Source organism: Falco naumanni, chromosome 11, assembly GCF_017639655.2.
Source record: "Falco naumanni isolate bFalNau1 chromosome 11, bFalNau1.pat, whole genome shotgun sequence".
Taxonomy (NCBI): domain Eukaryota; kingdom Metazoa; phylum Chordata; class Aves; order Falconiformes; family Falconidae; genus Falco; species Falco naumanni.
Genome location: NC_054064.1, coordinates 5,478,214 through 5,494,966, shown reverse-complemented (window position 1 = coordinate 5,494,966; position 16,753 = coordinate 5,478,214). Strand labels below are relative to the sequence as shown.

Below are 16,753 nucleotides of genomic sequence, written 5' to 3'. Positions count from 1 at the left end.
TAATTTAATGATTCCTCTTTCATACAAACAGATAAAAATTACTGATTTTGACGTAGATCTTTAGAATTTCTATAGAATGTTAGTGAACATAAACTGCCTATTTTACACTTTAATGTGCATGTGTCAGGAACAAGACCAAGTTAAAGGCTGAGAAGAATCTGGCTGTACTCTGCTCCACTATTTAATTTACTACTGGTAAATTCAAACCATTTACAAGTGTCCTCACACTAATTTTTCAGAACATACTATTTAACCTGTAACACATGCAGATGCAATTTTAACTTTTTTTTTAAGACATGCAATGTGAAATCAAGGTATTCAAGCTATTTTTTTATAACTTGATAGTTCCTCTTCCACTGGGAGCAACAAGACTGCAATGCTGCACGTCGTACGACTTTGCACTGTGCTGCCCTCAAACACAAGCTGCAGACCTGGCGTCCATTCAGTGACTCCAAGAGGACAAAGCTGACCACCTGTGCTGCCAAGGACCAGGAGCGTGGATAAACCTGGAATCCAGGCCTGGGGAAGTCCGATGGGGGAAGCTACGCTGCTGCAGCCACACCGGCACACACATCTAGCAGAATACACCTAAGGACTCCTTTTACTGGCACAGCTTCTGTACATATCTTTACTGTGAAAGCTACACTGTTAAACACATTTTTTCCTAAAGAAAATCTATGATCTCTGTAACATGCTGTTTGGTACCAAAGCACTATGGAAAAAAAAATAGCTTTGGTTTGTGTGCAATGAGTTGGCATCCATAAATATGGAGATAATCTTGTGTACACCCAGTAGTATCCCTCTGCTCAAAATATCACCACTGCATTTATACATAGTTCCAGACTTAGAAAGCTAATGTTCATTCTGCCACACAAAATACTGATGAATGTGGATAAAGACAAACACAAAATCTACTCGCTTCATCCACCCACAGTCATCCCAAAGGGGATAAACCCACACAGAATTAGGACTGTTTCACTTGCCCATCAACGCAGGTAGCTGATGCAGTGAGTAGGTGATCTGAATTTTTCTACAGATGGCATAAAGGTTATAGATTATATTTCTCATTTAACACTACAATGGCACGTATTCTGCCTGTTCTAGGCATTTATTCCCAAAACCACAGGCGATGGAGAAGCTTATGCATGTACAAAAGAATCTAGTTCTTAATTTTATGACAACACTGAGGTTTTGAAATATCTTCAGTTCTGATTAAAGTATAGATTCCTGGTATCTAGAGATTTCTCATTCTAAAAAAAAATTATCAGGAACATGGTCTCTCCTCATCTACAGAAGGGGTATATGTCAAAAGGGATATATGTTAGAAGAGATATATTAAGCTAATAAAACCTGACAGGAAACCCCGCTGACTCCACAAGTCAAGACTCTCTAATAACACAAGCATGATTTGTATTATTTTGCCTTTTCCCCCCTCTTTTTTTCTTTTTTAATAAACAGCATGATGTCACGCAGCAAAGCTAAGCTGCCTGGGTGATGAAGTATGCTAAATTTCCTGGTATTCTCCATCTGGAGGGCCAGATACAAAGCCTGATTAAGTAGAGTGAAAAAGAGCTTCGTGGTTTTGTCTCTGCTCTCCTTAGAGCTCATCACAAAACAATTCACAATGATTTGGCAGTCCTTGCCCAAGAGACCATCAGCAGGATGGGGTGCATGAGTGTTTAGGTACACTTAGAGGTAAACTGGAATAACATTCACACAACAGATTCAACCATGCGTTATTAGCTACTACACTCAATTCCACAAGTGACTGTAGATATGCAAATTCATCTGTGCTTCACTAGCAATCAAGAGTTTGTGAATTTTTTATTTTTATCCAACATCTCACAGTGCAGAGACACACTGGTTCAACCGCCCACCCTTTTTTTTTTTTTTAACACCAAACGTAATACGCAGAGCACATTCATTTCTGTGAGTATGCTGCAGAACACGGGTACAGGCTTCCGTAGGACGATGAAAATGTTAAGCCAGGTCACTGTAACTACCTGACAGTACTGTACAGCATACGGAAATAAAGGAAAGGCACCATCCCACTAGGAAATGGGATGGGATGAGTAAAGAACTGTCTTCACATGCATCACATCAAAATGACATTCTGATGTACAAGGCCATTGAGCAAGTGTACCTCTGAGCTGCAGCCAGGTTTAGTTACAACACCCCAGAGCAGACTCAGCTAGGAGGAGGCACTGACTCCTGGATTTGCCACTCTTTTGTGGGTTTGAGTCTGCTTCATACAGCAGTAGAAATGATAAGTGTGCTCCTCCGTACCGTAACACACCACACCAACTTCAGGCCATTTCACACACAGACATCATTTGCTATGATGGATAAAACCATCTTTAACAATTTAATTCCCAGATAATTCTACACATGTATTTTAAACTTTTTTTACATACTGTCAACTGCCTTCTCAAGATCAAACACAGAAACAACAGTAAACGAAAATACATCAACACAGATTGATTTTTTATGAATGTTTAAAGCTAACCTTTGATGTCACAAGTATAAAATTTGAAATGCTGAGCATTATTGCACTTTTAATCAGTATCTAGGAGTAGACTGGGCATGCTGTTTATTTGGAATCATTACAGAACTAAGAACAAAAGCATTCATGGCTTTAGGAAAGATTTTTTTTTTTTTGTAAGGCAGCCCTGTTTGTGAACCCTTCAAGCTAGTTAAGGAGTGGCACCGATCCCCATTAGCAGGACTAGCATCCAGCCCTCCCAGCTGACATTACAAAAAAAAAAAAAAAGAAAAGAAAAGACTCAGTGCTTAGCAGATGGGTTTATGAGAAGCCAAGAGGAAAAAATATAAGAGACCTCTCATGCCTCCATTCAGTGTCAGCAATCCTGGGGAGGGGAATGCAGGTTTGGGAGGGAAGATGGGAAATTTGCAATGAATTAATTTCAAGAAAATGATCTCACCGCAAGCAGCCGAGGCACAAATAGGCGATGCCCCATTCCCAGAAGTTCCAGCACCCGACATGCATACTCATTCACCAGCTTGCTTCTCTCGTCATGCATGTCCTGGGACTTTTTGACAGGTGGTGTGAGCTTGGCAGCTGGGGTTTTGCAAGGCACCCCTTCTTCCATGAGCAGCAAGTAGTAAGTATCCAGAGTGAGAAGAACAGGCTTTGAACAGCAATTTCAAAAAAGTGCAAGATTAGAAGAGCCAGCCTCAGATCTTTGAAATGGGCTTGGATGGCCGCCTACAGCAATGCCCGTTGGTCTCTCAGAAAGAGAAAGGCATCTTTGCTAAGAATCAAGGAAAAATATGATCCACCCTGCTGGCTCAGCCAGAGTCCAAAGTAGATTTGAAAAACAAACCAGAGAAAACATGGATCTAAAAATGTACCTAAAAAGCAGGAAAATGGCAGAAAATGAGTGCAGGAAAGCTTGAATGGGAGAAAAGCAATGGAGAGCTTTTAGGGCTCTGTGTCTGTGGACGTGTGTGCAAGCAGCAGCAATAAGAGCAATAAAGCCAGGGCAGTTCTAAAGCTGCAAAGAGAAAAGGATGAGCTCATTGCAATCTCTGATTCGTGACAATCGTGGCGGCTGCCGCTGCTGCCTCTCGCTGTGAATCAGTAATGAAGGGGTAGGCAAGGAGGGGGCTGGGAGGAGGAGGAGGGGGTGAATGAGCATGCAGAGAGCCTCTCGGGGGAGAATGCCGTAATAAGAAGCCAATAGTGAGCGGCTGGACAGCTGAGCTCCCCCTCCCCGTCTACCTTAAATCAATTCAGCTGTAAGGGTTTTTGCTTTTGAATCCCAGGCTCACGGCACATGAACTGCATCCTCTAACGTTTGATGGTTAGGAAGAAACTGGCCTGCCAGCTGATATAATGAGTTGTAGTCAATCCGCTTCTGAATAATGCAAATACAGAGTCAGCACAACCCAGAGACGGGCAGGTAGGGCAAGAGACCCTCATCCCTCCCAGATGATGGATGGGAGAGGAGCAAGGACATCATGATGGACTGCTGGTGAGGAGAGAGCAGCAGGCGGCTTCTGAGAAGCTGAGAAGCCATAGCCCATCTTTGCATAGCTTGTACAGGATTGAATTCAATAATTTAAATAATAATAATTTCCAGCGCTGTGTTCTCAGGAGGCATTTCTAAATCTAGAGATGACGGGCAGAGAGGGAATGATGTCAGCACATGCATTTGAATTGATTCTAGAAATTAACTGCACACTTGTAAGGAAAATGCTATGATGTCACACCTTAAATTGCCTCACATTGCTCCCATGCAGGGAACTGGCCAGGTGCCTCTGCCATCTGGGTAAAGACAGCCTGGCAGGTATTACTTCATTTCATGGATTTTACAAAGTACGTTTTTATGCTGCTTCATTTTCGAATTGCCTAGTTATAAAATGGGCTACGTAACAGAACAATACACATTTCCCATCAGAGCAGACACTAACATTCCATACACATCTAACATACAGAAAGGTGGTAATTTAAAATATTGCGAGGAGCTCTATGGATCTAAAACACATTAATAGCAAACACTTCTGCAAATATAGCTCTAAATATCATATGTCTAACATGTCAAGAAAAAACATATTTAGTTAAAATACTAATGCCAAGCAAAAATCTGTAGCATGGAGATAATAAGCATGTTTACCGTGAACAAGACTAGACAAGTACTACAAAAAGCAGAGAAAATTAGAAGAAGATACTAATTGCATTCAGTCTGACATACCACCCATAGTGGACTCCTTTCAAATATAAGTAAATTCTCTTGGATGAGAATTAGTATTATTTTTTAAAAGGACATTATTATCAAAAGCAGTCCCACCCACAGAGGTCACCTTGGCTCATGGTGACACACGAAGCAGGTGGGAAAATGGTTAAAGCAGAACCAGCAGAAGTCATAGGTCAAAGATGACAGAGGATGACAATGAGGCCTCACCCACTTACCCTCTGGTGACATGGGGTTTAAGTCAACTAAAGCACCTGCAAATTTTGCGCCGTATTGGATAAGCTGTTTAATACAGGTGGTCTTCTGGAAGCTGATTTAAGTGTCTCAGGTTATGAACCACTGTTTTGCAGATAAAAATCTTCCGTACGGATCAGTCCACAGAGCAGGGTTCTGAAGAGGTGGAGGCTACAGCAGTCCTGAGATGAGGGGTATTTATGAGGTCCTTTACAAGAGAAGCCATGACTCAAGAACAAAAGCACAAGCAACAACTCCAGGTTAAGCCTACAGTGAAGATTGTGATGGGAACTCTCCTATACTTTCCAAAATCTCTCTGCATGCAGTTACAGAGATTCTGGTTTACTATGAATTTTGTTATTAAATATATAGGTAAACACCACATGCTGCTAAATTATACATCACAGGTTAAATTATCAGCTAACCAGACTTATGTTTGTAGGGCGAAACGTTTCAAAGGAAAGGGAGTAGCTTTCCGTGTTTTTTCTGAATTTCTTAAGTGTTTTCATTTATTTTAAACAACATGCTGGTAAACGTGGTATTTTAGAAACATCAGGTTTTATCTTCCACATTCCACATGTGAATGAAAACGTTGCTCAAAACGTTAAAAAGGAGTAAGAGCATTATACTGCATGGATTGGGAGGCAAGTTACAGAACTGCCTAGAAGCACAGAGGTGAACCAGCAGTCACCAGTGACTTGTGGGCAAAACAAGAAAGAGGTCAGAGAATTCAGAGCACCATCCATGTCAAAAGCCTTAAATTCTTCCTTGCATATACCAGACTTCAATAAGCTAATAGCTAACTCTCATCCTTATAGAAATTCAGGTTTGCTTCACTTTGTGCAAGGCCTAGGCTTACGAAAAATGAAGTGATCATTATATAAAGTCTTTAATTGTAGAAAGTTATAATAGCATCCAATAGTTAGAAGCTAAAACCAGATGAATTCAGGTTATAAATAAGGTGTAAATTTTTAGGAAAGAGGAAAATTAACTACAGGATTAGCTTCCCAAGAGATGCGGTCTACTACCATCATTACAATTTTTACATTAGGCCTGGATTTCTTGTTTAAAAAGAGGTCTCTAAAATAAAAAAAAACCCACACCTTAATTATCAGCTGAAATTCAACACTTTGTGTTTTTCAGGAGCTCCTTTCACACAGCTTAACAGTGAACTGTCATTCAGATGTGCAGTTAGAGACTTTTTACACTCCCTACTATTCTTAAATACTTCCACATCCTCAATGAACACTATATGTTATTTTAATGCATGTCCGACCAGGAACTGCGGTTTTCCCTTCATGTAAACTTCACTACTCTCATCCATGCCATTAGATTACTGTCCTGCCTTCTTCAGAAGGGCCGGACTGAAGCGAACTTAAAAACTAAAAATGGCTCAAAAGGCAGTAACTGGTACAGCAAGTAGAATATCTTCGGATGAACACATATTAGTCGTGCTTTGATTTCCATGTCACAGACTATCTATCTGGTCTTTAAGTACAGTTAAATCCTGTTTCTGACCTTCCTATCCATGTTTACTCACATGGGACTGATGCAGTTCAGTTCTGCTCAGACGTACACAGCTGATGTCCAATGAACTGAGAAGAAGTGGCTAATGGCAAAATATTTTCTAAGCAAATAAAACCATATAGGATGCGAGTTGAAATTACCTGTATGTATTGAATTTTGTAGCAAGATACCAAGGATCTTGGTAAGTCCTTTGTAAATCTCCATACTTTAAAATATACCAAATTAGAAGAACATATGAAACACTACAGAACATAAATAAATAAACAAACAAATAAATAAATAACTGTATATAAAACCTGAGAAAATATTTGGGAAAGGCTCATGGAATTCCACAACAAATGATGGGTTTCTATCTATCATTTTATGACAGTTGAAGTGGGAGCTTTGTGCTTCTTCTTCTGTTTTCTATAGGGAAAAAAGTATGTGCCATCAGGACTGTTGCAGCCTCTACCTTTAGATTTTCTATCTTTTCTATCTTCTAGCCAAGAATGCACAGAGCCTGAACACAAACATGTTAGTTTTAAGGTATACATAGTGGGTTAGTTCCCAGGTAACAGTATTCTCACTTGCATATTGAACAAGGCACAACTACTTGCTGTAAAAACTGGCAACCTGCCCACCTGCCATTATTTTAAAATGATGGCCCTATGGGAGCACTATAGATTTCCTTCATCCCTCTCTGCTCCCGCTGCTTGCCCACGTTCCCCCTGAGTAAGCAGCCCAGCCTTTTGTGTCCTCCCTCTACCCCAGTCCTTCCTGCAAAACCACCACTGGTCTCGTCTCCTACCCTGCACTTTGCGTTGACAAGAATATCAAATTTTTACGATAATGGGGCACAATACTGAAAGGTCACTACTCAGATAAACTAAACATTTTCATAATTGCTATATCAATTCCTAATTGATCAATGATGATGTATGATAGCATCTCTCTTTTCTATGTCAACTGTAAAAAACAAAAAAAGGAAACAAATTGGATCGCCTTTCACATTTTAGTCGCAAAAATTACTGACTTTGAAAAGCTGAACAGTCTGTAATACTGGAAGAACAAAAAAGAAAGTTCCCTTTGAAGTTTATTCCTGTAAAAGGATAAGAAAAATTCTGCACCAGAACAGCTCTGAAAAATCCATCTGCGTTACATCATGCCCACCATAACAACCTCACCTCTTACCTTATCAGAAATTACTTTGTCCTTTCTGTTCTTCAGGTCTAATTACAACTGTAATCTGGATTTAGTGAAGTTTACATTTTTACCATTATTAGAGAGAACACAATAAAAAAATTAATTTCCATAGCAAATTCCACCAGCAATGTGTGCTGGCGTCTCGCTGGTCGGTCTGTTCTTAAATGACTTGGAGAAGAGGGTGAACCGCGGGGTGACAATGTTTGCAAGTGCTACTAAATTATTCAGGGTTTAAAGACAGGGGCTTACAGTAAAGAATTGCAGAAGGACTGTAAGAGACTGAATGACGGGGCAATAGTACGGTAAATGAAAGTCAATGTAGATAAATGTAAATGGATGCATATGGAGAACAGTTATCAATTTTATATATAAATTATAGACTCTGAGCTGACAATTGCTACTCAGGAATGAATCCTGGAGTCACTTTGGACAGTTTTATGAAAATATCAGCTCAGTGCACAGCAGCAGTCAACTAAATACACCAAATAGTAGGAATTAATAGGAAAGGAATAGAGATCTAAACAGAGAATGCCATTATTCTACAGTATAACTCCATGTGTTTTAATCTTTGATATTATGCTTTACTCTGGTCCTCCCTTCTCAAAAAGGAGATAACAGAGACAGTAAAGTATTTATAGAGTGAATAAGCTCATCAGAGGCTTCCAAATGTGGAGACAAATAATAAGAACAAAGATTATTATACCTGGAACATAGACTTTTGATGAGGGATATGTAGACTTACAAAATCATGAGTGGTGTGGAGAAAATGAAGAGGTACCATCTGTCCAAAATGCCTTCCAACACAGGAACCAGGAACCTCACATGAAACTCACAGGTGACAGGTTCAAAGCAAACAGAATGATAAACTGAGAAAATCTCTGTGGCTGCTAGTTTACTGTGTCCAAAAAGTCACCAGACAAACCCCTGGAGTAACAAATCATACAGAGTTATTAAATGTGAGACACCACCTCTTTCTCAGAGTCTCCAAGACACAAATTGCCAGGGGGGGCAGGGGAAGAAAGAGTATTATGAGTATTATTGCCCTTTTCTTACAGTCTTTCCTATGTACCCACTATTGGCAACAAGATACTGGGTAGGTAAGCCTACAAGTCTGACCTGGAATAACTATTTTACGTTTTTATTTACTTCAATTACATACTTAAGAAACAATTTTTCCGTAAGGTCACAAGATTTGCTAGGCACATATATACAAAATATTAAAAAAATAATAAAATATAATAAATAACAAAACCTAATAGCATCAGTCAGAACTGTATGCAGTCCTGAAAACACCATCTTCAGTTTCCAACATCTCGAAATTACAAACAGACAATATAATGGGGAGGTGTCATCAATATATAAATCAGGGTTCGGCGCTGCTAAAGAAATGCAGTCCAACAAATTTTTTGTTACCTTCTCTGCATTCAGTCTTCTATTCCTTTAAAAAGAGAACGTCTCCTCCCTCAAAATTCCAAATTTATGGTGAACATTCACCTAATAGAAATCTAACCAATTTCAGGCATGAGGAGATCAAATGGGCTAAGAAAGTAACTAGTCAGGACAGGATGGAGTTTTAGTATGCAGATAAATGTGGACATTGAGAAAATTGGTTATATTAAGGCTGGGAAATCAGCAGTCTGGGAGTTGAATGATTTTGGAAGTTTTCAGGCACAGATTTTTCATTCGAAAGAGATAAACTCCAACCAGTCACCACATACTGGTTTTTGGGGTAGGGGGTGCGGGTGTCGGGGAGGAATTCTTCAGCCCTGCAAAACCTACAGTTTAAGGACATCCTCAATTTAGGAACTAGAAATATAAAAACAGAGTCTGAGAGCCTCTTGAAAACTGAATTTCTTGTCCTCTACCTAATGGAGAAGGCTTTGAAAACAGAACAGTTGGTTCTGATCCCTGGCACCAAAAAGTCACGATCTTCTCTACCAGAAGCTTCAGCTCTTATCCTGGGATCAGCCACATAAAGAAGCTAAAAAAAATTTCAGTAAAAATACAAAGAACATCTATTTTTCCTTATATTCTAATGCGGACACTTCTGTTTTATCCTGAAACGAGTCTTTTGAAGATTTAATGCACTTACAGAGTGGACTAAACCAGATCACCTAGATTCAAAACCAGTTTAGGTTGGAAAGGAAGCCTGCATGTCAATTCACCCAACCCTTGGCTTAAAGCAGTGCCAATTTAACAATCAGTTCAGGCTCCTCAAGCCATTGCAAATGCAAAGAACAGCATCTGTATGCAGAGAGAGAACGAAATAACTCTTGGATACAAGGCCTAAGTACCTCTACCTACACACTCAGTGAACTTCTCATGTGATACCTCTCAAAAAGTTACAGTAATTATCACAATTTCATTCCCGACTGAAAGACAATCCACATTTTTTAATTATCTGCATTGACAATATGCAAGTTTTACCTAAAATGGGCACCTGTCCAGTCTTCACTGACATCCTCAGAAGTTTAGCCAGTAAGATTACACAAGTTTTCGGTACGATGTGGAAGAGTATGATTGCTCAACTTAACTGTTCCTCCTCTACGGCCTGTTTTCATCTAGCCAATATATTTTATTTCCTTACTTGCTGTTACGACTTGAACCCTTTGGCTTTTGCCTTCTTTGTTTTCTTAAAAGACTACATACACTACTTTTTAAAACACGAACGCCCCAGGCTAGATTGTGGCAAGTGATAATTTCTGAAGCAGGTGACAAAGTGAGACATATCTCAAGGGAAGTCACACTGGTCACTTCAGTTTATACTGCAAGCAACACAGCTTCCTGAAGGAAGAGGTGTCACTTACCCACCACCAGCAAGATCTAAGCTGCACAAACCCAGATGACGGGTCTGGCTATCTTTGGGTATGTACACTTCTCACAAGCACAGATTTTTCAGCTACGTCTTCAACACAGAACAAAATTTCAGATCTGATTTCCAAGTTCTGGGTGGGTGCAAGCAGTAATTCAGGAGATGGATGGACAAAATCCAAGACAGGTGAAGTCAGATGTCTATCCAAAGAAGATAATGTCTTGAAAGTGAGAAAAGAAAACCTGCAATTCACTATTGCAAATTCATCAAGAAGTGAAATGCAAAATGTATACAGAAGTACATAATAATTTTATTCAAAATTTGTGCTCTTACACAAACCCAAACTTCAGGTGGTGAAACAGTATTTGTGGAACCCGCTCATTCGTCATGAATACTACTTCATGCAAACAGCCCCCATAGTTCTCAGATGCAGTAGATTTTTTAGAAATATGGAAATACATTAATATAGAAAACATTGTGACTTCTCTTAAAGATTCAGTCATTCACCTCTAAAAAGATTAATACAGAATTGAGGAGATACAGAACTATTAAGATGCTCTGGAGTTCAAGAAAACTAAAAATACTGGTTTATTTAGTAAACAATATGAATGGTATCTATAAATACTTAAAGGTGATAAACACTAGTGTGAGTGTCGTTGGAAATGGACTATTTGAGATAAAGGGCAATGCTGATATAAGAGTAGATAAGTGTAAAATGATCAGTAATAAATTTAAACTGGAATAAGGGCAACGGCCTTCCATCAGCAATATTGCTGCTGTTACTAGTTTATGAAATGGATGCTGTGTCACATAATGGCATCATATAGCGGAGGTGCATTTCTTTGGCCCAGGAGGTCCTTTGCAGTCCAAATACAGAAAAAGATAAAGATAAAAAATAACCCTCCTTATACGAGGTAGGTTTGACAGTTTGTTGGTTTGGGTTTTTGTTGGTTTTTTTGTTTGTTTGTTTTTTGTTTTGTTGGGGTTTTTTTTGTTTTAATCTAGGGAGCCTCTGTATCAACTACTTGAATAATAGCATCATCTGCTGTCCCCGCCACTACAACCAGTATGCTTCTCCCTAATCTGCTGGGCACAGACTGACACAAACAGCATTGAGACCGAAAGGTGGCAACAGAAATAACCGAGAAACACAACTGTTTTGTTTGTGTAGTAGACAGTTATCACTCGATAACACGCAGTGAGAAGAAGTGTAAGAACTCATAAGCACCGTTAGAAATGCTGCTTGCATTTGCCTGAGCTCAAGGAACAATGTACAGAAGTACTGGTTTTAAGGTAACATAGGTACTGAAGTGAAACTCTGTAAGATAATAACGCACTGGCTGGGAAACACAAGCAGTAACAAACACGTTGCTTCTCACTATTTTCAACCCATTCTACTTGGAATATTATACATCTTCCTGTTCAAAACTATGTTTTTTCTCTGGCATTAAGTAACATGTCCTTAATGTCAGCCAGATGAAAGCTCAACAACCTAAGCGTTGACCTTAAGAGCTGTTACAAATCGCACTCCATGAGTAGATGAACCCTCAAAAAGAAAGCTGGGATATGGACCCATCTTAAACCCCCGTGGTTCATCCCTGCACGTGTACTCCTCCCTGCCTTTTCAGCAGTTAGCAACTACAACAGTAGTTAATCTAGAGGCCGATTTGTCCACAATCACGTTTTGACGTCTGCCTCAGTTAGCTAATTCAAAAACAAAGCACGTGTTTAGCTGTTTTTGCTAAGGTAGCACAATCAGAGGATTAAGGAAATAATTACCAAAATATTACAATATGAAAGAAAGCTTATTATTGATATTTTTTTCTTAGCACATATGAAGATTTTAATGCTTACTTTGTAATTTCCAACTAAGAAACTAACTAGCTGATGACAAAACAGATCAGAAAGCATGCTGGCACTGGAATGGTGTATTTTCCTTTATCATTCATAATTAACGGTCTTAATTGGGATTTTAAAAATAAAAATACCGACGTTGTTTGTTGAGTTGCTCTAAACCAGTTTTCTACTCTGCCTTTTTCAACACTGGGGTTCTTTGCACACCCCAGTGTTCACTGTATTTCTGCTGCTCAGAAAATGAAAGGTGAAGGATTCAATCTTCTGTCAGCTCGGTTTACTAAATGTTAATTCAGTTGCAGTCTCTCCATGACCTAACAAAGTGATTAATTTCAAACTGTAAAATAGTGCCACCAGCTGGAGAGCCTGGCTGATGAGCCCTGTGGAATACACGAAAAGCAGTGACATGCATTAAAAAGCGTAACATTTGGATGCTACGGGAAAAAAAGACCACGCTTTTCCTTCTATAAGAAATCAGATTAATGCCCTATTGCAAATTATGGCCTCCATAGGAGGTCACAAAGCTTTAGCTATTCATTGCCACAATCATACTCAGAACTAGGAGAAAGGGAAGGATTCCCCTCATGTCTTAAATACATGTTTATCTTCCAAAGATTACTGCATCAAGGTGTCTCGGGTAATTGGTCACAGAAGTAGTACTGTCATTTCAAAACTAACAAGCATTCGCTTTGAACACTAGCAGCTGCTTGCAACAGTGAGAAACTGCATTGAGTAGAAGGGAGTTCAAGATAAAAGCTTTATTCTGTTGCTATTTAATGAGGGACTGAGGCACACGCTTCACAAGGAAGTGAGCAAAACGGCATTTACACAATAAACACTCAATATCCCACTGACGAAGGATTCCCTCGTCCAAATTAAAAAGAATCCAAAAGATTGTGGATGAGAGAATAATCGCTCTGTTTTAACAAGGAACAAATCCTTAGAGGCTGTTTTAGTTTGCTTCAGAATCAGAGAGAGACAAGAGCTCAGAAGCCCAGTTTTTAAAGTGGTTGCTCTGCAGCACGCACGTTCAGTTTCTGTAACTTAAAAAGACCTGTATGCTAAATCACTTTCTAATGATTTTTCTAATGATTAGGAAAGATTATGAACATATTTGAATAGGAAAAAAATTACTTTAGGTCTTGGAGTAGAAAATTATTTTCCTCCCTAACGGAACAGCAATTCCTGCTGAAAGCAAATCATAACGCTAATTCAATTGTATATAATCACCAGCTCCATCTTGGTACCACCAAGGAACTGTGCTCGGACGTGAGTGTTTCTGACCCAGAATCTTGTCTGTCTTACCTGTATTTTCTTTGTACTTGTTTTTGGTTGCAATATAGAAATACTTTCCCAGGATTATACCTCCCTTACCACTTACAGCCTATTACTGCCAGAGCAGGCAGATACAGCCTACTGCAAATATATGCATATATAAGAAGAATTGCTATAAGCAGAATTGAAACCAACTCTTAATACAAAATTGGGCTAATTATTCAACACCAAAAAAAATCCTTACGTGCTGTATGACATCTGTGAGTTAAGGATTTTAGTCCTTTCCAACATCATCACATTTTCTGAATAGTTGTTCTGCTGCTAACCTCAGTTCAACCATTCCCACCACTGGCAGCTGGAAGCAGCCCACTGGGTGCATCCCCACGGGCTCAAAATCATCCTTCACAACCAAACTGAACTAAGCTCCCATTTCCCAGAAACCTTGCCAGCTATTTTCAGCTCAGTCCAAGTACTCCTCTCCTTTTCTTCTTCAGTTTTAAGATCCATAAGCTAGTATCTCTACCTCTGTTGAGAACCTACTACTGTGGCAGCGTACCTGTTGGGTGCTGCTTGGATGCTTGCTTTCACTTCTTCACTATCACACCATAACCTACTAGATTTCCCTTTATCCATACTGGCCTTAAAAACCAGAACATTAACAAGCCCCCGTAGTTGCAAATAAAATATGAAACAGGAAGAAAAGAGCACACACCTCCCTCCTCCCTTTTTACAAATTTAGATTTGTGTAGGAGCACTTCCCTGGAAACGTACAAGGAAGAAATTTCCTGTTTATAGGCAACTTCATTTAATATATATACTCATGCAGAAACTCACAGCCCCATTTGACACATTAACTCTGTTAGTGTCAAACACATTATTTTGGACATTTCCTTACCATAACGCTAAATACTGTCTCATACCTACACTGCAGTACTTTGCCAAAGTTACCCTACCTCAAGTGAAAATATATGTGTTCCGAAATTTCCAATTACTCTGTTCACAGCAGCAGCATACATATATTCCTGGCATGGAGCACTTCTTCTGTAAAACTGCCACAGAATTTGAATCTCTGAAAATTACTCTTTACTGAGTAACTCAACCAGTAGTTGTTCTCCTTTTCAAGGTAAATGATAAGGAAAACCCACTGGAGAACTAGCAACAGCCTCATGATACTAGTAAGCGTACATGTCATGGGGCTGTTGTGTTAGGAGTGACAGGCTGCTCTACCCTGAGCCTTAGCCTTAATTATTTGACAAGGATATAATTTGAATTCAAAGGTGGCATTTCAAATTCCATACCACATGCCTGAACCTGTACTGGATTTCAACTAGAGCCAAATTGTGAAGGTTGATGTAAGTTAACTTTGAACTATCTCACTGGCATCAAAAGGGCCAATGCTTTACTTAAAGGTTTACTTGTTTGTTTGTTTGTTTGTTCAGGTAAATTTTGTGTCAAAGCCAAAGATAGAAGTTCTCCATATTATAAAAGACTTCCATTCCTCTCTTAACATTACAAATACATTCAATACCAAATAATATTCAACCACATGCATCTTGAATATTTATAATAAAGAGCCCAGCCACAAAATAAATATGCTGTGAATCAGAATTGTTTTCTTAATAGTAATTACACGAGACTTTTAAATCCTTAGACTGCACTCCTTGTTCCATGAACTTTGTGACAGGATCAAGTTTAATAGAAACAGACCTACTCTAAGTACAATTTTGAAGATATCTCTATCCAAATAGATATTTGTCATGCGTTCTCTCCTCCAGAAGCCCCACTATTATTGTTCCCTTAGAGATGATATATTAAGCTAAGAAAATACTCCATACAGTTTAATAACATTGAAAATAGAAACAAACAAACCCCTTCTAATCAATGACTTACCTTTAAGAGAGCCAAGGCTACATGGAAGATTATGTTCATACCCTGAAAATAAGAAGAAAAATACTTCAGTCAGTCCCAGCATACCAGCCTCTCTTCCCTATTACTTACTATGTAGCATCAAAACTAGATGCTGCCAGTCTCTGGGGAATGCCTCCCTCTTCCCTGCTACACTTCAAAGTTCATCATTAAAGCCCCAAGGCACAGGTTCCAAACTCCCGGCTGGGGAAGAAGACGGCTCTTTGGAGCTTTTGGAATGTTACTGTTCAATTAATCAGGTGCTATGGATGCGACAGAATATCCCTACATCGTTTCAGTACCTGTCAATGCTGGTTTTCACGAGCAGTGCAAAATATTGTAACAAGCAGGGCATTAAAAAACCACAATAAACATTCTAGTTGATAGCATTTTTGCCAAGTAACTGAGCTTAGCTCAGTTTAACCATGTACAATCTTTCATGCTCAAACTGTAAAAAAAGAACCAAAATGAAAGAAAAAAAGACCCCACTAGTACACAATACACCTTTTTCGCTGCTATTAACCAAAAGTCCAAACTATTTCAAAGGTAAGCAAGCTGATGTCTGTATCAAAGAGTTGCCTTCTGTTTCGATAAAGCTGGAAACACAAGTGTACAGAAATCTATTCAGCGAAAAATACAGTGATGATGTGAAATTATTTAAAAATCAAAGAAAGTAAAACCCACTCATGTGACTGATCACAGAGGGGTGAAAAAGGCTACATTTCCACTTACGTTGCATACAAAAATATGAAATAGCATTCCTCTGCTTTTGTTCAACGTCTTTTTATTTTGACAATCAAGACTTGGAGATTTTTGCAGAGGGAAGGGGAACATGTACCCTGAATGAGGCTCCTTTGGAGCAGCCTAACTGAAACTGCTCCTGGGGTCCTGCTTGGAAAAGTAGCCAGGGGCAGATCAGGCCAGAGGATGCAAGCTGACAGCCTTGCTGGCAAAGCACACATTGCCTCTGCTGCTGGAAGCGCCTCTCCTGTCTGTAGCCTACTTATCTTGATTATTTAAGATTATAAAGAGCTTTGTGTTCATTGAAATAATGAAAAATACCATATGCAAGTCTCACTTGTACTATGTACTTTGTGTTCAGACTGTTTTCCTAGATTGTATTTTACAAATCCTCTTGCCTGCTTGTTTAATGTCATGATAAATCTTTTCTTATAATGTCTTTCAGAGCTGATACCTAAAAATTTGCACACAAGGAATACTGTTGTTGCAATACATATCATTGTGGGAT

At 39.1% G+C, this 16,753-nt stretch overlaps 1 protein-coding gene across 8 annotated transcripts in view; it reads right to left on the bottom strand.

Moving 5' to 3' along the window:
* Positions 1-16,753, bottom strand: part of RABGAP1L (RAB GTPase activating protein 1 like) — a 270,618-nt gene that overhangs the window by 67,458 nt on the left and 186,407 nt on the right. For 7 of the 8 annotated variants that reach the window (XM_040610555.1, XM_040610551.1, XM_040610552.1 and 4 more), the window contains one exon: positions 15,490-15,531. In XM_040610555.1, coding sequence (XP_040466489.1) covers positions 15,490-15,531 — 42 coding nt within the window. Of the gene's footprint in view, positions 1-2,942; positions 3,567-15,489; positions 15,532-16,753 lie in introns of those variants that run through there. The other variant, XM_040610558.1, reaches the window with a different exon arrangement.